Source organism: Drosophila pseudoobscura, chromosome X (assembly GCF_009870125.1).
Source record: "Drosophila pseudoobscura strain MV-25-SWS-2005 chromosome X, UCI_Dpse_MV25, whole genome shotgun sequence".
In the NCBI taxonomy this organism is placed as follows: Eukaryota; Metazoa; Arthropoda; class Insecta; order Diptera; family Drosophilidae; genus Drosophila; species Drosophila pseudoobscura.
Window position 1 is genome coordinate 41,502,397 of NC_046683.1, and position 12,158 is coordinate 41,514,554.

At 44.2% G+C, this 12,158-nt stretch overlaps 3 protein-coding genes across 16 annotated transcripts in view; 2 read left to right on the forward strand and 1 right to left on the reverse strand.

Moving 5' to 3' along the window:
• Positions 1-281: 281 nt before the first annotated feature.
• Positions 282-1,954, reverse strand: RpL7A (ribosomal protein L7A). Its single transcript, XM_001355353.4, has 4 exons — positions 1,800-1,954; positions 1,520-1,643; positions 1,075-1,445; positions 282-810 (listed from the first exon to the last, which is right to left on the reverse strand). Exons 1-4 carry the CDS (start codon positions 1,812-1,814, stop codon positions 505-507), a joined length of 816 nt encoding a protein of 271 aa, XP_001355389.3. The 5' UTR covers positions 1,815-1,954; the 3' UTR covers positions 282-504.
• A 1,227-nt stretch (positions 1,955-3,181) lies between these two features.
• Positions 3,182-7,327, forward strand: dx (deltex E3 ubiquitin ligase). The gene is made up of 5 exons (XM_015185602.2): positions 3,182-3,314; positions 3,463-4,065; positions 4,129-5,445; positions 5,518-5,660; positions 5,726-7,327. The coding sequence occupies exons 2-5, from the start codon at positions 3,634-3,636 to the stop codon at positions 6,024-6,026; spliced, it is 2,193 nt and encodes a 730-aa protein (XP_015041088.1). The 5' UTR covers positions 3,182-3,314; positions 3,463-3,633; the 3' UTR covers positions 6,027-7,327.
• A 3,893-nt stretch (positions 7,328-11,220) lies between these two features.
• LOC6902031 (serine/arginine repetitive matrix protein 2) overlaps positions 11,221-12,158 on the forward strand; it is a 44,878-nt gene continuing 43,940 nt past the window's right edge. For 4 of the 14 annotated variants that reach the window (XM_033382013.1, XM_033382014.1, XM_033382015.1 and 1 more), the window contains exon 1: positions 11,231-11,952. The gene's annotated coding sequence lies outside the window, so the exon portion shown is untranslated. Of the gene's footprint in view, positions 11,953-12,158 lie in introns of all 14 variants that reach the window. The other 10 variants (XM_033382007.1, XM_002133529.4, XM_033382017.1 and 7 more) reach the window with 7 other exon arrangements.

Genomic DNA, 12,158 nt, shown 5'->3' on the forward strand with positions numbered 1-12,158 from the left:
CAGTTGCGTTGTGAATAGTCCGCCTGTTGGCCATCCTAAGGTAAAAGATTCCATGGCCCAAATTTAATAATTAGGCAATTAATCTTATGGATAGATATTGAGAGCAAATCCATTCCAACGATCAATAAACATTAATTTGTATGCTGAAAGTACAATATGCCGTCTATTTTCACAGCTATCGTATGAAATGTTCACGGATTTGAACTAGAAAGGGTACAGATCGATTGGGAAACAAAATGTTTCGCCTTTCGATTTGCTACATTTCCGTTTCACATGTAGGATAGAAGTTATGGTTGATTTATTGACCGCCAACCCGAGATTGGCTCGTCCAAGCACTCGCACGCACATACAAACAAAAAAAAAAAACAAAAAAATTGTACACTTAAAAGTTTATTGTTTCTCAGTGGACAGGCAGATAGTCATTGCCCGTTCAAATCATTGATGTGTACTTAAAGTCTCCACCTTATAGCATAGGTCTTGTACGCTGCTGCTAGGCTGTGTTCTCTAACCCTGCTTCTGGGCCAGCTCACGGGCCTTGGCGCGCTCCAGCTTGGCGATGCGGGCAAGACTCTTCGAGCCGAGGATGCCACCGCCCCAGTGACGACGGATCTCCTCGTGGCGCTCGTTGAAGTTGGTCTTGACGGCCTCCAGGACCTTGCTGAAGTTGGCCTTGTCGTTGTTGTCAACGCTGGTCAGGGCCAGGGTGGTGCAGGTCTTGCGGCGGACGAGGCGTCCCAGGCGAGCCTTGCCCTTCACAATGCAGTAGGGCACACCCATCTTGCGGCACAAGGCGGGCAAGAAGAGCACCAGCTGAAATGCAACAAAACACAGAAATTAGTTTGGTCGCTCAAAGCACGTGTTCGTAGGGGAGTATGGTGGCCGTTGGGTCTTTGCTTGCCTTAACCCATTTCAGACCAAAAGGGCTAAGGTAATAACAAAATCAGCTGTCAATTTTCCACATGGTGGGTGCCTCTCACACAGAGTGCGGGCGCGTTTCAGTTGAAGAAATTCAAAGTTCTACATCATTTAGTCAGAGACGGGAGACGCGGGAGACTGACGGGCATAAACACTCACCTCCAGGGGATCAACATCGTGAGCGATCACAACCAACTGGGCTTTCTTCTGCTCAATCAGCTTAGTGACGGTGTTGGTGCCGGCCGACAGATAGCTGGGCTTCTTCTTGGGCTCCACCTCCTTGCCCTTGACCTTAGCCTCGGCGATTTTCTTGAGGCGCTGCTTCTTGGCCAGGGGAGACTCCGGGCGGTACTTCTCCAGCAGCTTGAATAGCTTGACCGCGGTGGTCTTGTCCAGGCTCTGGCTGAACTGGTGGATTGGTGGGGGCACCTTCAGACGCTTCTGCAGCACAGCCTTCTGGCGCTGGACGCGAATGTATTTAGGCCAACGCACGAAACGGGACAGGTCGCGCTTGGGCTGAACATTCTGGCCTGCAAGCAAATAAGAGTATCCATCAGTGGGAGTTCACACGTACACAAATGCAAATGCAGGTGGGTCCACTTACCGATGCCGAAGTTCTTGGGACGCTTCTCGAAGAGCTGGTTGACAACCTTCTTGACCACTGGTTTCTTGACTGCCAGAGGAGCCGGAGCCACCTTCTTGGTCACTGGCTTCTTCTTTGGCCTGGGCTGCAATGTTCCGGGAGAAGTGGATATTCATTAATTTCGATTTCACATCACAATAATAACAAAACAAAAATAACACAAACACAAAACGTTTTGCATTGAAAAGCACTGGTATTAACATGGAAATAATGCGTTCATCGAATTGCTCGCGTTATTTACCTTCTTAACAACCATTGTCACTCGGTTTTATTGAAAGATGCTTGCGAAAACAGCAGATATTTTGCGGCCCGCAAAAAAAGACCAGCTTTACGTCTGCTGATCAAAAAGGTAAAGGAATGGTGGCAGCGGCGGAAATGGCCTGCTTGACAGCGCCGTTGCAGGGTTGCTATTTTCACGCTCAGAGCTGCTATTCGTTGCGATAGAGCTGAACAAAATCTGTGTCAACATCGATATAATGACAATCGATATATTACAAAACCAGCGCGAACTTTTAAACTCGATTTTTACTTGAAAACTATGCTTCGGAAATTCTTTTCTTTTATTATTACTGCAAAATCGGATGGGATAATATTATTTTTCTGGAATATTGCAATTTATTTATTCAATTGATTTCAGAATAAGGCTAATAAAATGGAGATTTCAAAACACTTTTTCATAACGTTACTAATGTATTCCCAGATGTTCAAAAAACTGGGCAGGAAAGGTTCCTAAATATGTTGAATAAGCTAGAATTTGCATCAAGTATCAGTGGGTTCTTGAGCAATTAATTAAATGTATTTCAAAAATATAATATTTACAATTTACATATACGATTTAATTTTTTTAAAGATCGAAAACATCGATTCAGTTAATATCGCAATAATACCAAAAACCATGGTATCGTTTTGTTTTGTCATCTGTCTGGTATTTTGTGTGGTATTTAATCGTTGGCATTTATTAGCTCAATTTCTCGCCTGCGATCAATCTATTAAATTTAATTTTTAAAGGTATATTTAAGAACAAACGGCTTAGTAGCTTCCATACGACGGTTTTTTTTTTATTTTTCGCTCTTTCATATCGTACCGTTCATCATTTATTGTAATGGATTTCATTTAAATCCTTGTCGCTCTTTAATTTTCAAACTATTTCTATTTGGCGCTCAAGTTTGCTCGGTCTTGGTCTTATTTTTTTTGATTTGCTTTCTATTTTGTGGTGAGAAATACTCTTCTATACTCACCTACGTTTGCATTATTTTTTTCTTTAACTTTTTTGTTTAAACCTTGTTTTAGTCAAAACACAATAAAAGAAAGGACTTAAAACAAGCCAATCTTCTAATAAATTTATTCATCAATGGGATAGAGCTTAGTGGGCAGCGCTAAGAGTCTTATTCAGATTACGGTTTTATTGTTTGACCTTTTTCGCTAAAATCTTTTTTTTATTAAAAATCCAATAAAAGCAAGCATTTAAAAGAAACCAGTCAAGTAGAAAGTAGGTTCATTTATTCGATTAAAATATGTGGGCAGGGTTGAGAGATCTATCTAGCTAGTAATATTCGATTGAATATCAAAAACGAGGAATATGTATAATAGAACTTGAATTCGTCAGTATATTTACGGTATATTTTTGAAATGAGACGGTATATTTTGGTATATTTCTGAGGGTCGGATAAACCTTCTCTTCGACAATTTCTCTCCTGCGCTTGCGCTAGATGCTTAATTAATTAAGTGGCTCACTCAGTTAATCCGTGTGCATTAAGTTAGTTTTCGCCCCATATCAAGTGATTTGTTCTCCCAATCGGAAACCATTATGCATACGCAGTGCAGCGCCAGTTAGCGATGCACTTACCAGCCCAGCCAGGCCACCATTTTTAATTTCTTTGTTTATTTTGTGCTCATCTTCGTAGTCGCACGCAGTCGCAGTGGCAGTGTCAGTGGCAGAGCAGAGCGCAGTGTCAGCCAAAAGTCACCAAAATTACCACGCAGTTAAATAGAGAGATTGCTCCGCGGAACCATTAGTTGCAATGGTGTGAGTGCATCCTTCAATCCCTCCTCCAATCGGTGTGTGTGTGTGCGCGATGGCCAGCAGCGCTGCGGGCGGACCAGCAGGGCCTGGCACTGGCCCTGCGCCGCCCCCCGTCAATCACACCCATGCCGTGTGCGTGTGGGAGTTCGAGTCGCGCGGCGGTAAGTGGCTGCCTTACTCGCCGGCCGTGTCGCAGCACCTGGAGCGGGCGCACGCCAAGAAACTCACCCGGGTGATGCTGAGCGACGCAGACCCCAGCCTGGAGCAGTACTACGTGAATGTGCGCACTATGACCCAGGAGTCGGAGGCCGAATCGGAGACTGGCCTGCTCACGATTGGGGTGCGGCGCATGTTCTATGCCCCCAGCTCGCCGGCGGGCAAAGGCACTAAGTGGGAGTGGTCGGGCGGTAGTGCGGACAGTAACAGTGACTGGCGGCCCTACAACATGCATGTGCAGTGCATCATCGAGGATGCCTGGGCGCGGGTGAGTCTTTCCGTCTCTCTTTTTGAGCTTCCCAATAGATTCCCGAATTCTCTCTTTTTTAAGGGCGAACAAACGCTAGATCTATGCCGCACCAACATCGGGCTCCCCTACACCATCAATTTCTGTAATCTCACCCAGCTGCGGCAGCCAAGCGGACCGATGCGCAGCATACGGCGCACCCAGCAAGCTCCCTATCCGCTGGTGAAGCTCACGCCACAGCAGGCCATCCAGCTGAAGAGCAGCAGCAATGCCAGCAACTACACCACGTTGACAAAGCTGGTGGAGAGCAAGTCGCTCCATCGAATGCCCATGAATCGGCAACAGCATCCGCTGCCTGCAACCCACCATCACCATCATCATGCGCAGCAGCAGCAACAGCAGCAGATGCATCATCAGCAGCAGCAGCAGCAACAACAACAGCATCAACAGCAGCAGCAGCAGCATCATCATCATCATCAGACGGCACCAAGGAAGCCGCCGAAGAAGCACAGCGAGATATCCACGACCAATCTGCGTCAGATACTCAACAATCTGAACATCTTCGGCAGCAGCACCAAGCACTCGAGCATGCCGGCAGCCAGTGCCAGTTCTTCCTCCTCATCGGCCTCGGCCTCCACGCACACTCTTCACCACAGCAGCCATATGCCACACTCGCACGGGCACCCCCACACACACACACATGCCCACACCCACGCCCACACCATCTCTAATTCTCATTTCACGCACGGCAAGAACATTGTGACCTCGTCGATGAACAGCCACCACAGCCGCTGTTCGGAGGGATCGCTGCAGTCGCAGCGGAGCAGCCGCCTCGGGTCGCATAGATCCCGGTCACGGACGCGTGCCTCCGACACGGATACGAACAGCGTCAAGTCGCACCGGCGACGCCCGAGCGTGGACACCGTCTCCACTTACCTCAGCCACGAGAGCAAGGAGAGCCTTAGGAGCCGAAACTTTGCCATATCTGTAAATGATCTGCTCGACTGCTCCCTGGGCAGTGACGAGGTGTTTGTGCCATCGCTGCCGCCTTCATCGCTGGGCGAACGGGCCCCAGTGCCGCCACCGCTGCCTCTGCATCCGCACCAGCAGCAACAGCAACAGCAACAACAACAGCAGCAGCAGCAGCTCCAGCTTCAACTCCAGCAGCAATCAATCGCCGGTTCGATTGTGGGCGTGGATCCGGCCAGCGACATGATATCGCGATTCGTGAAGGTGGTAGAGCCGCCCCTATGGCCCAATGCCCAGCCCTGTCCCATGTGCATGGAGGAGCTGGTGCACTCCGCCCAGAATCCGGCCATATCGCTGAGTCGTTGCCAGCATCTGATGCACCTCCAGTGCCTCAATGGCATGATCATTGACCAGCAGAACGACATGAACAAGGTACGGAATGGGAATGGAATAGACAAGGATAAGGAGACTCTATTTCTAACGCTCTCTCTCTCGCTTGTGCAGAACCTCTTTATTGAGTGTCCCGTGTGCGGTATCGTCTATGGTGAAAAGGTGGGTAACCAGCCCATCGGCAGCATGTCCTGGAGCATCATTAGCAAGAACCTGCCCGGTCACGAGGGCCAGAACACCATACAGATTGTCTACGAGTGAGAATCAAATCATATATGATCCCATGTAACCATCTATAGCCGTCTCTCTCTCTCTTTGACAGCATTGCCTCTGGTCTGCAGACATCCGAGCATCCGCATCCGGGTCGTGCATTTTTTGCCGTGGGCTTTCCGCGTATCTGCTACCTGCCCGACTGCCCGCTGGGTCGCAAGGTGTTGCGCTTCCTGAAGATCGCCTTCGATCGGCGCCTGCTTTTCTCGATTGGACGATCGGTGACCACGGGCCGGGAGGACGTAGTCATCTGGAATAGTGTCGATCACAAGACGCAGTTTAATATGTTCCCGGATCCCACCTACCTGCAGCGCACCATGCAGCAGTTGGTCCATCTAGGCGTGACAGATTGAAACCAGATGGAAACACAGGCGATCTGCGAACCATGTCCCCCCTCCCACCGATGCGGTCTCCATTCTGCCCCCACATCTCTTCCACTTTGTTTTTAAGTTACTTCCTACTACATAATCTCAGTGTGTGTGCAATCCTCGTTACTATAATATATTTTTTTCAATAGGATATATTGTAGAATGTACCGCCAAGCGTTCGAGCTGCTCGAACCCTAAAACCAACTGCAACAACAGCAATGCCGTAACAGCAACAGCAACAATTGTAACCTTGACAACTCTTCCTTTCGCGCTCTTCCAATTCGTATTTCATAGTATTCACTAAGCGCTATTCGTTAATCGTACATATACATATACTATGTATTAGCCAGCATTTAGTCTAACAAATAGTTTAGTTCGTAAAAGAGAATCTTAAACCAAGACACCTATTAGTATTAGGAATAGAGAACCCCAACCCCAACCCTATCCTATCCTATCCCAAAAACCAAAACCAGCCAGGCCATTCCCCAAGCAATCAAGAGGTGTCCCAAGCTGTGCCAAAATTATAGAATCCCCCTCGTATCGGGCGGGGGAGGGGATGACTATGTATATTGTTGATATAGCATAGGCTCTTGCCTCCTACGTATCATCCCTACCTCTCTCTCTCTGTCTCTTCATTCATTTATTCATATATTTTCCATATTTTTCTAAGATCATGCAATGCTATAGTTTTATTCAGAAAGAGAGAGAGAGAGAGAGGATGCGGGAGAGATACATGGAGTAAGAGAGAGATAGACTTCCGTCTTGGCCATTATTCCATTTCTTCCATTCAGCGAATTAGATGTGATTTTATTTTGAATTATTCAGAGTCTGCCTAGGCCTATATAGAGATCATAAGTTACAATATCAGATCAGCATATTCCACTATATATATACTATATATATACCATATACATTTATCATACATTTAATAATAATATTTTTTTGTATTTGAATTTTTTGCACACATTTGATGAATTTTTGTTGCTTTCATATTGATATCATCGAACATCGACCCTACATTTACATACATACATCGTATTGATACAGAACGTTTAAAGAGAGAGAGAGAGAGATCATACGGGCAGCGCTCTAGCGGGCAGCTCGTCCGACCCACCATATATGATATGATATACCGATACGATATGACTAAGTTGTAATTAGCACTGATTAGTTCTTAGAGTTCACTTCGAATATTCCACACAACAACAAAAACACAAAATCCATTAAACTTATTAAACCATGCATACATTTATAGTTCAAATAAAGTAACTTCATTCATGTTCAAATTATTGCGCATTTTTTATAGGATAGATACCCAAGAGCTTTGGTCTGGGGATGGTCTAAGGATATTGATGTTCTGATTATACCAAGTCCCGCGGATTGTTGCGAGCGGATCCCTGACCTGATCAATTCAGGCTCTAATGATTTACATCATCCCTTATAAAGGTACATATACACAAAGATCACTGCAATCAGCCTTCTGGCTTTATTCTTTTTGCATACATACATATATGATATATTTGTTTGTATAATCTAAAAAGCATCTTTCATCCAGTCATCTTTCTCCGAGTTTGCTGTGACTTCAACTCTTTACCATGATTATACCCGAATACTCAAAGGGTATATTAAATTTGTGGTGAAACTGGATGTGTGCATCACTCAGACGGGCCCATAAAGTATATGCATATATTCCTGATCAGCAGCAATAGCCTAGTCGATATAGCCATGTCCAACTGTCCGTCTTGTTAAAAGCCAAGTTCTCAGAGACTATAAGAGCAAGAGCAACCAAATTTTGAATCCAGACTTCTGGAATCTCATACTATTACAAGTGCATTTCAAAATTCAGCTCCGCCCCTTCAACGGACGAAAATCTGTGGAGTCCAAAATTTTGAAGATACAAAAAATCCAAAAACCCAGAATCATAGAGAATGACTATATCTAACACATTGCCGATCTGGATTATGATTGGTGATGGTATGAGAATAGAGATAAAGAAACAGATGGAAAGAAAAATGGAAACAGATAAAATCGAATACATAAAAATCTCCCGAAACAGAGCAAACAGCGATGCCATACGACAAATAAAATATATTTCTTAAATTACATAAATCATAAGCTCACGTATACATATATGTATGTACATAGACTGACTGAGTAGCGGATATAAAAGTAGAGACGCGGACCTTGACGCGGCTCACAACGTACCCGCTCATTGTTCGATATTTGAGAGCTTTATTTGTGAATCTTTGGTGAGACTTTGTATGTAGATTCCTCGAGAAGATACAAAATTTTCCCCAGAAAATGGGAATTGGGAATACAAAATGCAATTTGCATGGTGGAATTGTATATCTAAAGATCTGCAAAGATTCAGAATGATTTTACAACGATTAGAGTTAGACATTCAGGAAGTAGCTATCTGTTCCATCTCATTCTAGTTCTTATTCCGGGATTTAGTTCTAGACGTGGTTTGATTTGTTTATTCCATAATCCAAAATAGCATTTCCATATTAATATAAATACATATGTATGTACATATATTGTTTAGAGATATCTTAAAATCTCACAACTTCATAAATTGATTACGTCTTATTTAAGCGTTAGTAACGCAATCAGAGGAAAATGGCATGGTAAAAAGAAACACATCCATATTATAATTAAATATTCGGGGCTTAAGAAATTTAATAGAATTCACTTTAACTCAATTAAAAAGTCTTTTTAATACGCCCCATATTTAGTATATAAAACTTGAAAATAAATATATTTTTCCACATTTTTTTAATTTAAATTATTATTATTTTTTGTATATCAATGGTAAAATGTAAGTAAAAACACTTTCTTTTTACAGTTTCGACTCTGGGTCGCATATATTTTTAAGTGGAAGTGTAACTATTCAATTCTAAAGACTTTTTCTCTGGGTGATGGTAATATTCACGTGGATCGTGCACTATGGAAAAGTCGGAATAGCAATAGAAAATATGTAAACTATATTTTGTATATCCAATTCTCAGTGTCACTAGAGCTCTTGCCTTTGACGGTTTGGTAGTCTCCTCAGCTCCTGCCATACAGTCGCCAGAGTCAAATCAAATCAAATCGATTGACCATTTTTCGGGGCTTCCAAGGTTCCATTTTCATTTTCGATTTCAGTTTCAGTTTGTGAATCACTTAAAATAAATTAGTAAAAGACAAAACGTAAATGCCACTTTTTGCTGTGATGAAGTTGGAGCTTTCGTGCGTGATATTGGCAAAAAACGGTGGCAGTTGCAGAGTTGTCCTCACCTTTTAAGGCGGCAACATGCTGTAGACGCGCGTTGCAGTTGCAGTCGCCTCTTCAGCTGCTGCCTACGTGCTGACGTCAGCCCAGGCACAGGCCAAGGCACAGCCTGGGACAGGCAGCAAGGACAGTGCCCAAACGTGGACAATGAGTGCGGTTTTGGGCATGGCTTTCACTCATTTCCAGACCAGAGTCAAGGTGAAGCCAGCCCTTTGGCAGCAGATGTTGCTTGCGCTGCCCGTTAGTTCTGCATTAGCAACATTTCGCTGCTTGCAGCATGTTGGCATGCCAGTCCTAATGTTAAAATTTAACAAAACTGAAGATATTTTTGTTGGGTGGGACGTGCGTTTTGCTCCTGATGCTGTCTGTTGTCTGCTGCTGCTGCTCTCCTTGTGCCAGTTGCATAAACAACAATGTTTTCCTAGAATTTGCAGGCGATTCATCCGATTTTTATGCAATTGACACTGATCGCTGACGTTGGTTGACATTCAACACACGCGCAACACACTCACACGCATGCACAGACACGCACAATGGCGCCCGAGCAAGTGCAGCAGCATCATGATGATCATTGTCAGGTGGTTCTGTCCAAAACAGTATGCCCCACTGACCCTGTGGCATTCGAAATTCGCGTTGTTTTCGGCAACAGCTTCGTCCTCGTCCACACCATTTTGACAAGCACTCGCGATAAGGCCATGCGAGCGCCGACGTCTATCTCCCTCGCACCTGCCCACACCTGAGGAAGAGTCACATGCCGAAGGGATTAGCCAAAGTGTATTAATTTAGGGTGTGCCCAGAGAACGAGCATTCTCACATACATAGATATGTACATAGGTACATATTTTGTTGGTAGATAAATAAAAAGAAGAGGACTGATGAGCGGCAATGACTCACCTTATCTTTGGGATGATCAAGCTGGGACTCTCTTGCTATGACTCTCTTTTTGTATGTCTTTCTGGAAGACAAACACATGACTATTTTCATTACTTACTGGATAAAGAGAGAGCCAAAGATAAGTTATGAAGGAGAACCAAAGGGCTTATAAAGCTATGTGTGTCAACTTTGACCTTCACTTTGTTTCTCCCGCCTCTCAATGAAAAAAAATAGATATTCATTTATTCAATTAATTAGTGAATAATATTTGATGATAAAATAGAAAAATTTCTTTGCTGTATTAAAAAAAAATTTGTAGAAATAAAATCCAAATCTGTCGATATCAAGATGATTTTGTGCTTTTCATCTCCGAAGAGTCCCCAAGAATTAGTAAGTTGTTTGGTATTCGCCACTCCTTCCGGCCCACCACTCTCTTATTCTCTTTCACAACATAAGCTCTCTCTCTCGCTCTCTTTCAACTAATCCCTCAGATCTGCCGCTGCTTTTGCCACTTTCCTTATCTCTTAGGATCAAAATTCATACACATAAAAACGGCACGAAAAGTCTCTTTAAAGCGCCGAAGTTTTGATACCCTCGTAGCTCAAATTTTAATAGCTAAAATCTTTCTACGTCTGCTTCTACAGAGAAATGCATTTGAAAATCAAAATCCATTTACAAATAAAATTTTTTTGTATCTCAATTTTAGCGTTTCAAAGAGATGTTTCACAAAAATAAATAGAGAAAAGTTTTTTTTGTTATTTTTTGGGCCCCACAAGCATATGATTAAAATTGAAATACCCTTTTCAGGGGTATGTAAAAAATATGCAGAGGCAGCAGAGTATTGACAGCATGAGCGACGCCCAGGCGAGTCGAACCACATCCAGATCTTGAAGAAGGGGGGACAGTCCCAAAGAGAGAGAGAGGAATATCTAGAAGGGGAGCCCAGCCTCAGCCCCAGTCCCAGTCGACGGCGCTGCTGGCGTCCAGCCACGCTCTGCCGGGAGCGAGCCTAAATGCAGCCAGTACGGGGGCTTCCACAATCAGTCAAGAGCCTCCGCTCGTGCCAAACGGTTCAAAAACGCATCTCCATCGCCACCAGTCCCGCCCTCAGCCTCAGCCCCCCCCCTGCCCACGGAACGTTACCCAAACGGTACTCGCTTAACGATTTTCGATATAATTTTCGATACATCGACATCGATTAAAGCCCTGTTGTGCTTTTTTTGTGCGTTCTGTTTTATTTTTCGTGAATATTTTTTAATGTTTTTATTGCTTGAACTCTAATTAATCAACCCTAAAAAAATAAACAACCAACGGATCAAACCGCAATCAATCAATCGTCAATCAAACAGACAGAGAGAGAGAGAGAGATAGAGAGAGAGAGGGAAAGAGGAAAGCAAACACTTTGCATGCGATAAAAACCGCGCACAAGTCGCTGACAAAGCCGCACGTCCACCGCCGTCGCTGTCCGAAGGAGAGCCCAGAGACACAGACCGAAACCCGGGCAACCTGATCTTTCTGTAAATTAAACTATTCACAGATTAAATATTTGCCAAGCGAATCGCATATCCACACAAGCAAACACACAGATAAAGAAAAAAATGTGCATTTAATTGTTGTTTTCCACGCGTCTTTTGTCGCCATCTCGCTCCGCGTTTCCATCTCAAGTTACGAAAGCCGCCACCTCGAAGTCGACATCTCTGATAAGCAGCACAGCAGCCACAGCAACAGCAGCAGAAGCAACAACAAGCAGAAGCAGCAGAGCAGCAGGTGAGTGCCACAGAGAGATACAATGTTGGAGGGGAATTCTAACAGTTTTGCGGTGATTTTTGCGGTTTTCCTGATGGTCTGGCGCCATCTAGCGGCATGCGGCACATAACAAAAAACCATGCAAAACAAACAAAAATTCTCTAATCGACATTCCGACTATGGAATACCCTCTACTCAGGTTGAGGACTTAATGTGATTTGTTTTCT

What these genes read in the sequence shown, in the direction of transcription:
- RpL7A (XM_001355353.4), bottom strand. An exon ending in TCCCAAGAACTTCGGCATCG is followed by an intron (nt 1,446 to 1,519) that starts GTAAGTGGACCC and finishes ATTTGCTTGCAG; the next exon opens with GCCAGAATGTTCAGCCCAAG. An exon ending in ACGATGTTGATCCCCTGGAG is followed by an intron (nt 811 to 1,074) that starts GTGAGTGTTTAT and finishes GTTGCATTTCAG; the next exon opens with CTGGTGCTCTTCTTGCCCGC.
- dx (XM_015185602.2), top strand. Translation starts at nt 3,634, where the DNA reads ATGGCCAGCAGCGCTGCGGGCGGACCAGCAGGGCCTGGCACTGGCCCT. An exon ending in TCGAGGATGCCTGGGCGCGG is followed by an intron (nt 4,066 to 4,128) that starts GTGAGTCTTTCC and finishes CTCTTTTTTAAG; the next exon opens with GGCGAACAAACGCTAGATCT. An exon ending in ACCATACAGATTGTCTACGA is followed by an intron (nt 5,661 to 5,725) that starts GTGAGAATCAAA and finishes TCTCTTTGACAG; the next exon opens with CATTGCCTCTGGTCTGCAGA.